Source organism: Sitophilus oryzae, unplaced genomic scaffold, assembly GCF_002938485.1.
Source record: "Sitophilus oryzae breed Bouriz unplaced genomic scaffold, Soryzae_2.0 scaffold_815_pilon_pilon, whole genome shotgun sequence".
Taxonomy (NCBI): Eukaryota; Metazoa; Arthropoda; class Insecta; order Coleoptera; family Curculionidae; genus Sitophilus; species Sitophilus oryzae.
In genome coordinates, this window is record NW_022147434.1 from 7,080,059 (window position 1) to 7,099,456 (window position 19,398).

The 19,398-nt window shown below is 32.1% G+C and overlaps 1 protein-coding gene across 2 annotated transcripts in view; it reads left to right on the forward strand.

Moving 5' to 3' along the window:
* The window catches only part of LOC115889552 (growth factor receptor-bound protein 14-like), a 637,553-nt gene that overhangs the window by 294,071 nt on the left and 324,084 nt on the right, over positions 1-19,398 (forward strand). For both annotated transcript variants that reach the window (XM_030909589.1, XM_030909590.1), the window contains 2 exons: positions 6,578-6,829; positions 17,244-17,306. In XM_030909589.1, the coding sequence (XP_030765449.1) occupies positions 6,578-6,829; positions 17,244-17,306 (315 nt within the window). The remainder of the gene's footprint in view (positions 1-6,577; positions 6,830-17,243; positions 17,307-19,398) is intronic.

Here is a 19,398-nt window from a genome sequence, read left to right on the forward strand (position 1 = left end):
TTCCAAAGACTTTGTTTTTGTTTTAACTAATTAACGTTAATTTTAATAAAATGTTCTTTGAAAGTAACATTGGTAACATTATTACTGAAATCCCGGGATCGAATCCCGGGATCCCGAGATTCGGGGTTAAGAATCCCGGGATCCCGACAACATTAAATTGTCCGGGATTGAATACTCGAATAGAGGGTTGCCAACTTCCAAAATAAAAGAGGACGAGAGGGTAAAAAAGAGGCACAGGGGAAACATCTTTTTGAAATCTCGCCCAAATGTCTAGTATTTACCAAAAAGTTATGTCAATAACGGTATGCGATTGATGGTCTTTCTTACTTTCTTAAAAACTGCATACTCAAAACTTGTTAAAATAAAACAAACCATTATCAAAACTACTTTGTACAAAACTTTTTTTTTCAAAACATGTATGTAAAAAAGAGGACTTTTTCAATACGTGGGAGAAAAGAGGATAGTGAGATCAAAAAGAGGACTGTCTTCTGGAATAGAGGACGGTTGGCAACCCTAGGTTAAGGTTAGGCGATTGTGCTGGTCACTGAAAAACCTGAATATTATTTTCCTGAAACCACTCCTGAACAAGACGAAATAAATGTTTTGGGTCATTGTCCTGTTGGAATAAAAATAAAACAACATAACATTTTGGAGAATGTCCCTGTACACGAATCGATCTATAGTGCCGTCTATGAAGTGTAATGGATCTACTCCATACGACGAAATGTTATAAGTTGTATTTTTTAGATTCAAGAATGGATTGGTAACAAGTTAGATCCTTTACAATATGGACGGAAGAAAGATCAAAAAGGCAATCTGACACCTATTCAATCAACAGAAGATGTGGTGCCTCCTGACCTACTGAAATTAATTTTTTGCTATTGTAAAGAGAGCCAGTGCTCTAAAAATTGCTCTTGTAGAAAACTGGGTCTTAAATGTTTTTCAAAGTGTGGTCAGTGCTGCGGAATCAGTTGCACAAACTTTTGTATTTTAGTTGAGGACGAAAATGGCGCTCAGGATGACGTAATAGCCGATTTTATTTAATAAATTTAATTTAATAATAATTTTTTAACAATAAATGTATTTTGTAAAGTATACTTAAACGTTATTTTTAATTGTTTTAATGCTTAAAGTTATACTTGGTTTATCTACATTAACACTATACTGTTAACCCAAAAATAATAGCTGATTGGTTTAAAAAACCTGGAAAATTTATAAAATGTATAGTAAAAAATTGCTCTATCTCTAGAAAAAAAGTGATTGAAGGTATTCCAAATTGAATTCTCTAGAAAAAACATGTTTTTAGTTTTTTCGAAAAAAGTTATGCAAATGGAGACATTTGAAAAAACCGAAAAAGTCCAAGATGTTTTTTTTCAAACTTCCCCCACTGGGACCGAATGGGACTTTTGAGGGGTTAAATAGGTGATCATTTTCTACACATTCCCGTTGAGATCGGTTGGTTACTAATTCTTTCCACCTCAACCTCCAGATTGACTGGCCTAATGAGGACTTAATAGTTATTTTTTATACAAGACGATAAAATGATATTTAATCGTCGACCGAAAAGATTAATTCACGAGCGATGAAATCGCGAGCGAATTAATTTCGGGAGACGATAATGCAGTTTTATCGTCGTGTATAAAACAATATTTTTTCCATAGCGAGTTACGTTTTAAAAAATATTCAAAAATTATTATTTCAATGAATTTATTACGAGTAGAAAAAATATTGTGCTGGGTTGGCGTTAGTTCCTTTGTAATTTGACAAATAAATAAAGCTGTCTCTTTAGTTGTCAGTTTTGAGTCAATATTTTTTAATTCTCTTTCGTGTCGATAGTTGATTGAATTGGAGCCAGAAATGGCTCAAAACGAAATAACTAAATTACCAACAGATATTCAGGCTGAGGCGACAAACGCCATATCCAAACTACTTCCATTTAAATCCCGAATAACTTATGAAAAGGAATACAAAAATTTTCAAAAATGGAAGCAATTAAAACACGTGCGAGAAGAAATAAAGTTTTTAACCTATCCTCGCTGTTAAAGTATCATTTAATCTACCCTTGCGGTTAAAGTACTATTTTATCTACTATTTTTGATAGATATAAGGCAATTTTAACAGATGATATGGATAAAAATAAATAAATTCTGATTTCACAGTTGCTAATTGCATTTTAAATACTGAAATATTAGATTTTATTATGAAAGTTGCTTTACTGTTGTCCGATAGTGTGTGCCAGTCTGTCTCATCGACATAAAATGTATTCTATCGTTTGTTCTTCAGATTGACGTGCATATGGCTTCGTCTGTCAATTCGATATGCCCATTCACCTGATAATGCTCTATTAGTAAACCCACCACAGCTTTGACAGTGTATCTTCTTATAATCGTAAGACACATAATGTACAGAATTATCATTTTAGTTTGACCCATTTTTAAAAGCTTATAACTTTTTTGTTTGTTGGGTTAAAGCAGTCATTCAAAAAACATGTTGTAGAGGTTTCAGCCAAATTTTTGCGAGTGTTGTCAAAAATGACAGTTGGTGTCACATGTCAGATTTTTAAAACTAAAAAAAAAAACTTTTTAAATGGGACACCCTGTATATTCGTAACGCATTAGATAGTCCCCTTTTCTCCGAATTCAAAAATGTATCACACATGTGCATTCTTTTTAATTTCTTTCAAGATCGACAAAAGCATTAACAAACAAAAAAGTTATAAACTTTTAAAAGTGGGTTAAACTAAAATGATAACCCTGTACCTAACTTCAACAATTTCCGAATTATGAAGTTTTGATTGTGAAATGTTAAACGAAAATTTTGATATAATCTCATATTATGCATCTATAAATGCTAACTTTAAAACTAATGTCAAATATTATTAAGTATCACAGTTTCCGCAGAATGGCATCGTTAAATGGATACCGAACACATCGAAATTAATTAAATCGAATTGTTTAAGTATATATATTTTCAAAAGTCAATAACTCGAAAACGGTTGGTTACATTGTGCATATCTCGATTTTTGCTTAGAATTGAAGGAAGAACCTAAATATGCAATAATATACAGGGGGTTCTATTTAAAAAAATGAAACTTTGATGTGCCACGACTTTATGACCGACCCTGTATACTTAAATTTATTACCCGCTAATAGATATTTAAAAACCCTATAAGTTTTATATTTAACTTTTTGCGGTACCTCTTATATTTTACCCATGGCTGGGAAACTTAAATGGAAATGACAGTTCATTAAAAATAGTTTTTCCTCCAAGATGCAGAGGCGCAAAATATTAAAACTGTCAATATTAACAATGCAAATGTCAATATCTGACAATAATAAAATTTGATTTTTAACTGTCACTCAGAGACGCTTTTGTTGTGATTTTACGATTTGATTTCGTTTTGATTTGTCGAATTATTGTAAAATTAAATTCCTTCAGATTTTTTGCCAGTATTCTGTTTTAGACAATGTTTTTTTAAAAATGGTTGGACAATTTGTGTTTTGTAATAACTCTTAATTATTTTTTATCATGGAGTTTAATTGTTGTACACCTGGTTTCCGAAGGATACAATGGTAAGTAAATTAAACATATCTACTTACAGTTATAGATTTTTAAATTAGTACTGCTAATAAATGCTACTTGCAGAGCAGTTATTTAATTTTTTACGGTGCATGTAAGGAATTAAGGACGCGCGTTTTATATTAGCATGATCAGCAGATGATTACATCTGATTTAATTTGTTTTTATTATTTCAGGTCCCAAACGGAAACAAACTGGGAATCTTGCCTACACCAAAATTATATACCTAGCCGTTTCCAATTCACTTTAAAGGGAGGAAAATTATGTAAAACTGCCTGCTATTTGCTGAAAACCGCCAAAGATTAAATTATAACTGTAACAACTTAATATATACTATTTCTAGTATTTTTAATATATTTTTTAATTAATATCCGACATATAAGAACACTTTGTATGCTTTTAATTCAGTTGATTTATCGTTTATAATATGTTCGACCTAATTAAAAGCACACAAAGTGTTCTTACATGTATGTCTAAATTTATTTTAAATTAACTAAAACAACCCCCTTCCCCGCACCCCTCTCTTTCATTAGTATTTCTTCCTCCGTCTACCAGAGGCGCCCTTGTATAATAAAATTGAAATGTATTATAAGTTGCCTATCTATTTAATAGTATAAGTCTTTTATCTATGATTTTACCTAATAATCGACCGTTCCCATACATATCATCGACCCTGTATATTTTGGTACTTCTATGCTTAGGCGTAAAAGTGCTTTACTTCTATGCCTAGGCGTTAAAAAGACTTTTTATATTGACAATCACGTCGCAAAAATTATTACTTTTTTGACGTTTGAAAAAAAAATCTTTATAATCTAATTATCTTTATAATAGGTTTTTGGCCGCTACCCCTTTAGGCATCTCTAGCTCATAGAATAAAAATCTTGAGAATTTTGTTTAAGTACAAACCTAAAAGTATGTTTGAGGACGTATTTCTGGAAAATAACCAAACCAAACTTCTAACTTCTATAGGGTGGCTCAAAAAAGTGTGAGTGGATCTGTATGATTTTTTTTAAAAGCAACACCCTGTATATTATTGCATTTTTGGCTTCCTTTCAGACCACTTTACATAACCCTAAGAGATGAGTAAACCTATTTCGATTAGTTTGAGAGATATTAAAAAGTAAATCAAAAATATATACATATTTTTCTACCCTTCTTAAAAAAATATTAAAAATTAAAGAACTGTTCTGAAATCAAAACTATATTAAATATTTACTTTAGATGATTTTTTCTTACTTTGCTATAAATATGGTACTCGTAAATCATAAAGGATGTTCAATATTTTACGCCAAACTTTCAAAAATGCAAAATAATTTTCTTCGTTTTTTTAAATGGTACACCCTGTATATTATTTTTTTATTTGATGGGGAATTAAAAAACATTTTTTTGTATTTAAAGTATTTCAAAATTTTTAACAGTTTTCCGGATACACGCAGTATTATTTCATATGGCGCTTTCAATGGTGTAAAATACGAGAAAAATCATTGGGTGGCTTTGATAAAAATTTCCTGAGGAAAATGCCATATGAAATATAACCGGGAATATCTGCGAAACCGATAAAAATTTTGAAATACTCTAAATGCAAAAAATGTTCATTTTTTAATTCTCCATCTATTGAACAAATAATATACAGGGTGTTCCATTTAAAAAAAAACAAAAAATTTTTTTTTTTATTTTAGAATGTTTGGCGTAGAATTTTGAACATCCTGTATGATTTACGCTTTCCATATTTATAGCAAATTAAGTACAGACCATCTAAAGTAAATATCTAATATAGTTTTGATTTCAGGACAGTTCTTGTAGTACGAGAGCTAGCAACGTGGAAAAACAAGTATTTTAAGACGATATATGGCTGTTTGATATATTTTTTACTAGGCTCTCTAGAACATCATGCTACGTCTGTACTATCAGAATATAAACGAAAATAAAATAAAAAGACTTTGCCCTGACCCGGATTCGAACTCTGAATCCTCGGTTCGTAGTCGAAAACTCTACGCACTGCGCTATGGAGACATGTTCGATTTATATTCAATACTAGAATTTATAGGACATAGGACTAAATTTAAAAAAATATAGGATCTTCCTCCGATGCGCAGTAGTGAACGCAACAGGTATCGGCAGCCAGGCGGGCCACATGCTGTTCCAGAGAGCATAGTAAAAGATACTAAACTTTTGCTAGCTCTTAGACTATTGTATTATTAATATTTTTTTAAGAAAAGCTGAAAAATATATATAATATTTATTTATTTATTAATATCTCTACAATTATCGAAATATATTTACTCATGTCTTAGGATTATGTAAAGTGATCTGAAAGGAAGCCAAAAATTCAATAATATACAGGGTGCTCCATTTTAAAAAATCATCCCGATCCACTCACACTTTTTTGAGCCGATAGAAGTTAAAATATTTTCCTGAAATACATCCTAGTACATACTTTACGTTTGCACTTTGCAGCAACCAAACCAAACAAAATTCCCAAGTTTTTTATTTTAGGAGCTACAGATGCACTATACCCGATGCACTATTGACGGACCTTGTATAACTTTTTTATTTTTAGGATTTTAAATTAGGATTGATTGGCGGTATTCAATTGTTTTCGGTCACTTACTCTTTCACCGGAAATGACTACAACTTTTGATTTTTAAATGACACCCTCGGTATTTTGTTACTTTATTCGATAGAAAATGACACTTTGAATAGAATGATATATTTTTTTATTGTTATTGGCATTATAACAATAAAAAACAAACAACCAATCACGGCGTGTCTCAGTCTATTTCGACCTATTTCGGAGTTTGCGGCTGAGATTCCGCGCAACATAAGAAAAGCATTGAGTTTACTTCTGAAAGCATTTCGAAAAATGTTTCACGAAATATTTCCAGAAATATTTTGTGAAACATCGAACATAGAGGGCGTTTAACGATTCAATTGGGTTGCATTCTCTTGTCCGGGTGTTTTATTTATCACATCCCCATATATGTATTTTGTGTTTCAGAGGGATACCGACCGGGTAGAAGAAGAACGCATTCTAACGCACATTGCCCATTTATCCGACATACATTGCTACACTATGGAAAACGTTTCAAAATATTACGACACGGACTTCAAGGTTGCCTGCCTTATCAAAAATCGTGACCCACTATTTGGACGGACAATCCGTCTCATATTTTGCTGCAAAAGCATCAGAAGAGACGAAAAAGAAGCTGACGTCATCGATCGATGGGTGGTAGCCATAAGAGTGGCAAGGGTAAGTTAATATATTACAATATCCCAGAAATAAGTGCAAATATTTTAACTGATAGTATAGTTCGACCAAAATGTCGAAAATTTTATATTTTTCTTGACATTTTCCGGAAAATGTTGAAGAACTTTTTAGTTCCGCTTGTTCAGTTTCGGGAAATTTATTTATGGTGCTTGGAGGGAATGTGCAATGTTGCCATCTCCTACGTTATACCTACATCTCACCCAACCATCACAATACTTAAATTAATTTTATTCCTTGTAGATTTTTTAATCATTGTATATCACTGTTAGGTATAGTGTAATGTCTACTATTTTTGGCCTTTTTTTCGCTATATTAAGAAATATTTTCAATCGTTTCTTTCAACAGTTATAATGTGTAAATATTTTGATAGTGTAAAACCTCTGACAAGGGGTAGGGGACTCAAAAAACTCACAATCTTTTAGGATGTTTATTTCAAATTTTAATTTGATTTAAAATTGGGGCGACATGTTGTAACGTTTTTAGTTCGTTACATGTCTTTGATTATGATATATCATGTCTGGCGTATCATCACCGGATTCCCTATCGTTCCGGCCGGATAATTTATTTGACGAATTTTTACGTTCTCTAGTCCACAACCCTGTTATCGTTTGATACAACCCTGTTATCGCTCTGTGGACGCGCTGTCAACATCGGTTCTGTCAACTCTCTGTGCTGTCGACTGACTTTTGCTTTTAGCGCTCTGTAGCCTAACCTAACCAATGCCTAACCATCCCGGCTTTTAGAAATGGTGATTATTTAAATCTTGCTGTATAATTTGAATCAGCTGCTATTTCAAACCAACAGGTAAAGATGAGATATTATCCTTTTAGATTCGATATTATTACTGCGTATTTTTAGGGTAGAGTTTTGGATGTCCCAACCTAACTTGTATTTGTATTTTGCTGGCACGTTGGCGTCCCTTTTCTTTTGTCCTCCAGAATGTCATATGGAAGAAAGGACATGTTCTTTATTATTTAGTGAGCCCTCGGAAGTAATTCGAGGTAGGTTCATTTTGTTTATTAGACCTTGTTTGATTTTAAACAAGAATTTAGTATTATCCAAGGTCCTAGTAGTATCCAAGGTACGGGTAGTGTCCCCCTGTACCGTTGTCCAAGGTACGGACTATTTCCAAGGTAGAGGCATTATCCAAGGTCCTAGTAGTGTTCCAAGGTACGGGTAGTGTTCCCTTGTACCATTATCTTATGGACGGATGTCCCGTGGACGAGTGTCCCCAGTAGGAGTGATTTATCTTACATATAAAGTGCCCCAGCGTGGATGTAGCTTGAGCCCCATGCTGCTTCGTTCCCATCTATAAGCCAGTTAGTAGTTACGGCTGTATCAATTCATGGTGTCCTCATTCTGGCCCCTTTTGTTGTATTGGATGGCCGAGTGCAGAGATGCGAGACCACCTCACGCTGCTACTCTTTGAAACAGGATTGCCTCAAGAACAGCTAAGTGTAGATTTAGGTTCAGATTTTCAGTCAATTTTTAGTCTTAACTTAACGTACATTTTAAATAATATCGTACAGACTATATTAAGTGGTTAGATTATTAAGAACATTTATGTCGATTTAGTTGGCACAATATGATTTAGATTTTAGGTTTCATTACATTACGCCTTGTAATAGTATTACTTTCTATAGATATTATTATTACGCTATATTAACAGATGAATAACCAGGCATAGATTCTAGAATCTACAGGTTGCAACATATCAGATTTAACACCGCATAAAATTTAACAATTTAAATAAAGTAATGCTACCTTTCTTATATTTTCTATAACGTTACACGCATTGTATTTTTTCATAGTCTTTTCATAGAACATATTTAATATTATTTACATACATAGCTTTACTCGACATATGTACCTATAACCACTATAATAATTATTAAAATTGTACAATGCTATTTACCATCAGGATACATCATGAATGAATATAGTCACTAGTTTTAAGTAATAAACAACTGTGTTTTCTTTCTCTGTACATGCCTGGCGCCCAATATCTATTTCTTTGTTTATTATTATTACTTAATTTTCTTTCCAGTGAAATACCTTATCCACGACTGCTCTCCGATGAAAAGCTGCCGTTCGCAGTGGTAATGTTTTATAAAAAACGTTACACTGTTTCGGGATTCATTTAATTCCTCATCCTCAGGCTCCTCATTAATCCATCCTCAGGCTCAGAACGACAAAAGTCACACTAGGAAGCCATACCACTCGGAAAAAATAAAACAAATGGATTGTTAAAATTCATTAAACAATTGTACTCATTGTAATTGCAAACCAATCCAATTTCTCAAAAGAAAAACCCTTCGTTGTTGTTCTACGAGGGGCAAACCGCTGGTGGTATGTATTGTACAAGCACTTGGTAATACTGGTATATTTTTGGTACTTTTGGTATGTACTAATTTGGTATTTTTGGTAGTAATTGCGTATTATTTGGTAATAAACTGGTATTATTTGGTAATAAACTGGTTTTATCTGTTATTAAACTGGTATTAAACAGGTATTTTGTTGGACATCTGGCAACGGTGGATGTGGATTAACACACGTGGCGACGGCCGGGAAGCTGATCGCATCATTTCTAGCCTATTTGCATTGAAAATCAGCCGCCTTTGCGCTTTTTACACGATCAAAAATTTTTGGTGTTGACCTATTTTATATGAAGTATTTTAAAGTTTTTATATTTAGTGTCTAAGATAAATACCTACTTAACAACAAAATATACCTCGTAATATACATACTTAAGAACAATTACTTGTGTTTCGAGGTTAGGTTGCTGGCGTATTTGAGAAATAGGTTATTTTTACCCGATATTAATTGCCAAGCTTGCAATTTTTCAATGCATAAAAATTGTTTTTACGCAAAAACGGTACATAGCGTCATACGAAAAAATGTCATGAAATTAAAGAACTCGCATCATGGAAACATAATATGGATCTCGTTAGAATTTCTTATTTTTCTTGTGCATATAATTATATTTTTGAGCTTATAAGTAACAAATAGCGCAAATAACAAAAAATTCAATTACTTTTTATGTCTAGTTTTTATTTTATAAATTTTTGAAGTATCGATGTTAATGGAACCGTTAAAATGACTTTTTAAACGTGTCATGCCAGTAGCTTTATTCTAGTTCCCAAAAAGTACGGTTCTAGAACGGTTCAGAACACTGGCACAATATGATTTTTTGCAACTTTTAACATGAATGATTGTCGTAATTAGACTGTGCGATTATAAGCTTATATGTTTTTCTGACCTAATTATCGTAGTTTGACATGAATAAGCCCTAAAGCTCCAAATATATTAAATTCTTTAGATACTAAAAAGAATAATACTAATTTGGTATTTTTGGTTCTAATTTGGTATTTTTTGGAAATAATTTGGTATTTTTGTACTTTTTTCCCAAAATTGGTATTTATCAAATTTATTGTACACCATTTTTTGCAGCGGTTTGCCCCTCGTTGTTCTAATCAATAAAGGCTTATACCATAATTCTTAAACACAGTCTTATATTATTCTATTTATTATTTTTCATTTTTCGACAAAGATCAACGTCTAAGTCTGGTGCTGTGATAATGCTAACATAATGCTGTGATAATGTTAACATTATCACAGCACTAGACTTAGACGTTGATTCTTGTCAAAAAATGAAAAATATTAAATAAAATAATATAAGACTGTGTTTAAGAATTATGGTACTGGCCTTTGTTGATTAGAACAACAACGAATGGTTTTTCTTTTGAGAAATTGGATTGGTTTACAATTACAGTACAATTGTTTAATTTTAACAATCTAATTGTTTTATTTTTTTCCGAGTGGTATGGCTTCCTGGTGTGACTTTTGTCTTTCTGGGCCTGAGGATGGGAATTAAATGAATCCCGAAACATGTCGCCCCAATTTTAAATCAAATTAAATTTTGAAATAAATATCCTAAAAGATTGTGAGTTTTTTGAGTCCCCTACCCCTTGTCAGAGGTTTTACATTGATATGTACTCACATTGGGTTGGAGAACATTTAGTTTATTTAATTTTGATAGTGCTTACTCTTCTCTTAACAGTATTTTATGTCCAACATATCTTACGCAAATACGTGCACATCCACATATTTATTAACCGAGTTAAATAACTCGGTTATTATCAATTTATTTTAAAAATGGTAAAGAGAAAATATGTTTCTTTACTACCACCCCTTAAAATATTAGCAGTTATTTCTGGGACACCCTGTATATATTTTATATATTTATACAGGGTGTCCCAGGCTGAACGTACATTAGAAGTTTCTCGAGAACTACAATATCTCGATGGGATATCTTTTGCATATTTTTATTTCACAACGAGAGAGATACAAAATTTACTATACAGGGTGCTACAAATCCGAGGTAAATTGGACGCATTGGTATCGCGGAAACCAATAGATACGAACATTTTTAAATTGGGGTAAAGTTGCGCTTTAGGATGTTCGCCAAGATGCCGTCAAAAAAGTTTTGTAAAATTGCTGAGTTTTTTTGGAAAAAACGGATTTTTTTGAAAATCAATTTTATTTTTTCATGCCGTTACTTTTTAGTAAATCAAAAAACTAATTGCATATTCTCATAGCCACTTTATTAGAGCTGTCGGATGGTATTTTTAGATTTTCAAAATATCTCATAATTTGTGAGATACAGAGGCCAACTTATTTTTTTTTAAATACGGGCCTGCATTTTTTATTTCAGGTTTTGAAAGAACTCGGTCTCCTGAGTACAATGATATGCCACACTTGATACTTTTTTTTGTTTTGTGTACCTTAAGAATAACAAAACTATGTAATAACAAACTAATTTAATGCAGTAGAAATATTTTTCATACTTGAATTGATATTTATATAAATTTGAGAAAAAATATATTTTTTGCAACAAAATGAAGCAAACTTTTGGAAGTTAGTACTCGCCTAATTTTCCATAAAAGTTTTGAAGTTTTGGAAAGAAAATAACGATCAAGGAAACTCGGAGAAAGTCAACTTACGGAAATACAAAAAATGTCCCAGCTATAAAAGCCATATAAACCTTCTAACCTTATACAAATGGAAATGTTATGAAAGTTGTAGCCAGTTAAAAGAATTTTTAGGTATATTTTGGATTGTCAATTACTTTTTCCATATAGTTAGATTTTATTCTTTATATTTTAAAATCAGATATTTTTATGCTTATTTAACAGTTTTGTCAACTTTTTTTCTTTAGTTTTATTTTGACAGTGATTAGGATTTTTGAAAATGTTAAAATATACCAGTTATAGTTTTTATTTCCCAATATTTTATGCAAAACAAAGATATTTGAAATGTTAAATTGATTGTGTCGCATGTAAATGCGAGTTAATAAGTATTCTTTTATCTACAATCTCGACGAAATTATATTACAAATGTTTTACATAACAATATTTATGTATATCCAGGATATTTTCAACGAAAAATAATATCACTCGGTATCGAACAAAATATTTTATCATATTTTGGCAGTTCCCGCTCCGTATATTCTTTTATTTAGTTTGTAATAGTGCGATATCCTTTAGAATTTATGGATCGGTAAAGGATTTATGTGCATAACTTCTGTAGGTATCATAAAGGGAACAGATTACTAACACGATAAGAGAAATTGCTCAGTCAGTTACGAGCGCCAACTTTTTTCGCTGACGTTTGAATATAGAACTACCGATAGAACCGTCAAAAATGTTTAAAAAAAGAGGCAACCGGAATATGTAATATAGTAATGCCCCGCTTTACGCGGTAGATGTGTTCTATAGAAAATCGCGTATAACGGGGTTCAAATTACTATGTATTATCATTTATAGGTTACGTACTTTGTTAATGAAGCAAGTGTTAAGAATGTGGTAAAAAATTGTCAGCGCTGCCATTGTTTCTGAAGTTTGAGTACCAAAATCTGATAGGAGAGTTTTATAGAGACGAAAAAAATTATATATGTAAAGATATTTTAGTTAAATGCTACAGGGTGTTCAAACTATGTTAATTTCAAACTTAAAATTAAAAAATCTCAATTTTTTTAAATGGTACTCCCTATATATTATCATTTTTTCTGATAGATTTTGCAAACCAAACTTTTATTAAGAGTTAATTTCACTCAATGACTAAAGAATATAAGGACATGTAACGCCCATATACGGGCTGCAGCAGAATTTGTGACATTAGACGCCATTTTTTTGATGGCGAGAAATGAGTCATCAGCTGGTCATCAGCGACAATTTTAGCGATTTTTAATTGTTTGTGTTAGTGAACTTTGTATAAACTTTATTACAATGGCGATTAGTTGTTCAGCTTTCAAGTGTAAAAGCCGCAGCGATAAGAAAGAGCCAGGAGCTAAGTTTCATAATGGTCCCCCCCCCCCCATAGGTAAATAAACACTCCGTTCCACCTTTTTAGCGTTTTCTTAGCTTTCTTATTGAATTCAATAATTATTTTTCTGATATTATATGTACTTGATGTGTGCTATACGTCGACACTAGTTTTGTACCTTTTGTTAACATTTTAATACGATTTTTTTGTAATTAATTAGTATGATGCCACCGCCTACACCATAGGCGTAGTTAAAACATTTATCAAAAATATAAATATCCCTTCAAGCAGCTAAGTTAAGAAAAATATATGGCCACCGCACTGTTTGGTGCCATGGTAACAATTTGGTCTCGGGTGTTATTTGTCCTTGAATTCTTTAGTCATTGATTTCACTTGTCAGGAAAAATAGCAAAATAAGCGTTCGGCATTTAACTTTTTATGTAAAACTGGCTAGGTATTTTAACACAAATGAAGAAGGAAATTAAAGATAAAGGATTATAGGTACTGTATCCGTATTTTAGCACATTTTTTGACAACTTCTTTATTTTTAAGATTTTGATGGTTAAACATCAACAAAATATTCCTTATGTTCGGACTAAATTTTCTCGAAAATAATGATAGGTATAATTAAAAATTTCGTTACAATACGAAAATAGATTGAAGCTTTGTAATTACAGTGATATATAATTTATGTGGTTTTGTAACAAATTGCTCGCTATTTTATGGCAAATGCTGAAGCTCTGCAAACCTTAATCAATCCTCAATCAAAGAAGGTGTGTTTGGAATTTTAGGTGAGGCTTAACACGACTGGATCGGGCTAAGCCTTAGGCAGATTTCTGAAACATAATATATATTTTCTTCGGCCACACACCCGCTTTACCCAACCCAAAAAGTGAGAGCGACCCAAACAGTACAGCGTAATAGACTCTTAATGAAAAGTGAAAGTCCAGTGTAAAAGTAAAAGTGTTTTGCTGTATTTTGGTGATTTAGTGTTTTATTTTGCTATCTTTAACAATAAGTTTAATAATTAGTTACAAATTTTTGTTATTATTAGTTAAAATTAATTAACTCAAATAAATTAAAATCGCAGTCGTGAATTTCTTGGTGTATTTCTATGTTATGAAAGATGACAACTTCAGTCAGGGCGAATAGGCACAGATTAGGTTAATACTAATTGTTGACGACTACTGATTATAGGAATTTTCTTCGACATACCGTAAAGTTTTTTCTCTCATAGTAATTCTGGTTTATAATTCATTTCGTAAAGCAAACATTATTACTACCGCGAAACCGTCCCATTATACACTGAAAATAATATAATATATAATCTAATATGAAACTTTTTTCTAGATAATCTACATCCATTCTTATAGTACTTAACAAAGTAGAAATACAAGGTGTCCCAGAAATAAGTGCAAATATTTTAAGGGGTGGTAGATTTCGATAAACGAAACATATTTTCTCTTTATCGTTTTTCAATTAAGTCCAAAATAAGGGAATTATTTTACTTTGAAAATTTCCAAAAAAAATAAATTTTTTGCTAAAATTTTGAGAAACCCTGGATCTTTTCTGGATTTTCTTTCTTGTAAATTTAATTTAATACCTATGTTGCCATATTATCAAGAAATTATGTTTTTAACTAAAAACTAAAAAAAATCCAAAAAAAATTTTAAAAAATTTCGAATTTTCAAATTTTTTTTTTCGCGAAAAAAACTTCATAGGTGTGTTTCTGGGGTTGAATTATATTATCAGTTAAAATATTTGCACTTATTTCTGGGACACCCTGTATAATATATACTACTGAATTTAAAAAAATGTTTTTCTTGGGTTATTCGTATACAGGCCCGGCAATGGATCTCTAGGCATAGGAATTACATGCATTGGAATGAAACGCCTATAAAAAGTCTATGCTTAAACAGAGATGGACAACAACTTCCCCGTTTCCACTTCCACTACGACTGTCTACTTAGACAAACTCCAATAAGATAACAAATTTTGGAAATTCCTCCACCTCCCATCCACTCATGATACCCATCTCCCTGCCCTTTATTTATCGCCATTATTTTATTTCCCTTCCCGCGCCTACGCACCTCGCTATTCCGACTCCCGTCAGTTCATCACAGAGTTGCCAGGTCTACCGGTTTCGTCTATAAGCTACCGATCTACCGATTTAAAGAAAAATCTAACGATATATTCAACTGCGTCTTTAGTTTTTACAATAGAAGCACTTTTAAAAAGCTGACTTATTTGACTAAAAATTAAGCGACTGCCGCGTTGGAATCTGTATAATCTGACTTTTTTTTATTGTTTCATTAAATTTTATTTAGTAATAACACACATACAGGTCATCGTTCTGTCTAGTTGCAGAGTTACAGAGATATTCCTAAAAATCCTTATTACTCCTTATTAGGCGCGGTATTGGCGACATGCCCGAAGAAGTTGATATCTTTTGAAAAGATTTTATTTCATTTATCTACTAAAGTTGAACCCATATTTTCCCCCAAAAAATGTAAACAAAAAACAAAATTTAAGTTAAGAAACAACCTAAATTCGGACAAATATTTTAATGATTTTCCCGTCAAAAAAATATATTAATATGAAAAAAGAGTTGAGAGTTGCTACAGCTTTCCCATTGAAATGAAATTAATTTTAGATATCACTGATCAAAATTTGTACAAAGGTAAAAAGTGACTGCTACACTAATTTGTGACTGCTATCCCTACTTGTTATAGTTTTATATGTTTTTATTAATATATTAATATTATTTAATTCAATATTTTTTTTAATATCAAATAATATACCTAGCTATTTCTAATTCTTGTTATATTTATTATATTTGTATTTTATTTGAGTGATCTATTATTACGACACATAGGAATGCTAATTTTGGACTTAAATATTATATTTTATTTCGTTTCTGTACTTTTAATTTTTGTTGAAGATCTACCGAGAATTTTGTTCTCGTATGGAATTATAATCTAACCAACCCGGCAACCCTGTTCGGCTACTCCTTATAAAGTTTTTTTCGGCCTAATTCCTTTGTCACAGCCGCGGCTTTGTCAAGCGCCGCCGCCGACCGACTGTGTCGGGGCGACTGCTAGGAAGATCGTACAGTATTGCCATTTCATAGAATTGCACTTGCTATTTTAGAAATGATTTCAAAGTTTTGCATGTTACTTTTCGTTTTAGAAAGAAGTTATGTGCCTAGAGAAAACATTCTTAAAATTGTTTCGTACTTTATTTAATATTTCATTAAGTAGGCAAGATAATGGGATTAGAAGATTTAGGATTTTGACAAGCCAACATAATTTCGATTTAATTGAATGGCAACACTGTCCGTCCTGTTTCTATTTTTTCGATTCTGTTCTATTAGTAGGCGGTAGCCCCCACACAAGCGTCTTAAAGACCCGCCCGGCGCCCCCTCTCGCAGGGGCTCTCTCGTCGTATCACTTCTATGATCACTTCCCCTATACGATGGTAGGGAAAAGACACTTTATCCGTCTCTGTTGCACTGCAGTGTATTTTGCAGCCTTACCATCTTTTTTTATTGCATTGAAAACCTCCTATTGCTAATATTCCTTTGCCAGTAGTGTATATCAGTCACATTGGCTAATTCATTTTTAGGAAAATCTGTAACTATTATCCCCACAATCCCCACCATTTATACTTATTACAACAAATTAAACTAAAATTCAAGTTTTGTTCTTAACTTGCTTAACAGACATATATTAAAATTTGATAATTATTACTTTTTGTCATGGCAACTATGATGTTATAGGTGGTTATAGCGTAATTATTGTATTAAAAATATGGGTAAAAATAGAAAAAAATGGAATAAATCGCAAACTATTAAAAAAGGTATATGACGTACTTAATAAAAGTTGAAGAGTTTTATCTATCAGAAAAAATGATAATCTACAGGGTGTACCACGGAAAATTTTTTACCACAATGAAATCTAACATTTGTTTAAACTTGATAATACATTACAAAACCTATTAATTTTAGATATACATATGGTATAACACATTCTTATTATAACTATATTTTAAAAGTGGTTTATTTATTTTCTAGGATGGAAGGAAACTCAAAAAGAATTATTTTGCAATTAGAATGCTCGCATATGGAGGAGATGAGGTAAGTAATTATACCATAGTAATAGTAATAGTATAAGTTTTATGTTAGACCGAAAAATAATTCTTATGTAAAATTGGCAATGTAGTCCGGCAGCCGCTGGGGTAAACCCAAAATTTTGGGATTAAGTTTTTTTGAAAACGGATTTATCATCTATAGGTGTCCTACTTTTGATATCCGAGTGATGACAAAGTGGCATCTTTGGGGAAATTAAGATATAGGGTGATTCATTATCAATTATGTGAAATCGAGTGTTATTCGAGTTATCGAGTTATTTTGTGAGTTTTTAACGTGAAAAAATGTTTTTTATATTGATTTATTTAATAAAGTAGGTTTTTTCATAGGTATAAGTGATAACGAAACATCTTATATACAGTGTGATTAAAAAAAAACATAATATATTTTCACGTTAATTGAAGGTAAAGCGAAAAATTAAATTTTTGCATTATGTATACTGTGTAGGTATGTATATACCTAATGTATGAGTAAAAGAATATCAAAACATTTTTTATACAGGGTATTTCAAAAACAACATTACTTCCGTTGAAGGACTAGGGTAAATATTTTAAACACGCATATCATAAAACATTAAAGTTTATCAGTCGGTATCATCCTCAGAATCAACTTCTTTATCGGAAACCACCACATCTTCATCCTCATTATCATTAGCCGGTACAGCGGCGGTCAGTTCGTTGCAACAATGTTCGTTCCCGTGACACATACAAAACATTGTGTAAGGCAATCTAGCACCTTTACACCTACATCTTTTTGTGCTATACGGACTGGCACTTGAACAAGAGCAACGAATCAATTGTAATATATCGGAAGGTGCCAACTCGGCTCTTTCTGGTAGGGTGACTGGTAACAAATGCTTTCCGTTGGCATCTCTTCCGTTGAGAATAAATGTTTTTATGTCAACTGAGTTCCAAATTCTTTCTTTATCTGCCAGTAGTTCTTTCACGGTTTGATTATATGGAATATCTTCTTCGTCGTTATTCTGGCCTGATCGTCGTTTTGCTAACAAAACAGCTTTTTGGCCCATAAATCTGTTTCGACAATCCAGATGGTATCTGGCGTCTACTGTATGTAAGTCTGCTACATAGCCCGCTAATCTTAGACTAACTTCAGAAGCCCAAAATCGCTTCTTTAATTACCATTTTCTTAAAGTTGTCTTTTAAAGCGCGGAACTGGAAGGCCGCTCTCCATCGATGTGGGTGCTTTTCATCTTTTTCTAGTTCACACTTTAGTCCACAAATGTGTTTTGGATGTGTACGTCGAAACGCAACCTCTGTGACCTAGTAAACGAAAATCCTTGTCCGTAGTGATCTTCTCTTCCAATTCTTCACATTTACCATCTTGATACACTTTGCTATAATTTATAATAGTTTCTATGCGTTGTGCACCAGCAACTGAAAGTTTTTCACTTTTCTTCTGACAGGAAAACTTCCAGTCAAAAAAACACTTTTCACTCATGTTTAACTATGTATTATTGTTACAATCAAATTTTAATCTGAAAGAGAAATCACTGTTATCTTTCTGCCTTGGGATAGACCTTTAAGTCTAAATTATAAGCTCTGCAGTTTGCAGTGCCGACTGCAGTGAGTAGTCGCAGTCGGCCGTTCCATCAAATTTAAAATTTCATGAACTTGGAACGGCCAACTACAGCTTGCAACTGCGAACTGCAGGGCTTATAAATTATTAGGCTTTAATTAAGGACACTGATATCGGCAAACTAAGCATTTTCCTTCATCACCCTGAAAAAGGTATATTTAGTATAACATAATTATTTAAGTAATAAAATTGAGTTAATGAAGCCTTAATGAAAATTTTTATGATATTTATATTATTTCTTTTCACTGATACTTCAGGTTACAAACTAAAAGTATCAGCAACTGTAATGAAAAGTTCTATATTTCTATGCTAACATTTTTGTCCAGGCTTCATTAACTCAATATTATTGCTTTACTCTAAATTATTAAAAATGTGTGTTAAACATTTCACAAAATCATTGAAATGGAAACACAAAATCATCGGTAATTCAAAGACCTTCGAACCTTAACCTAAAATTATTAATGCCAATAATGAATGTTGAATT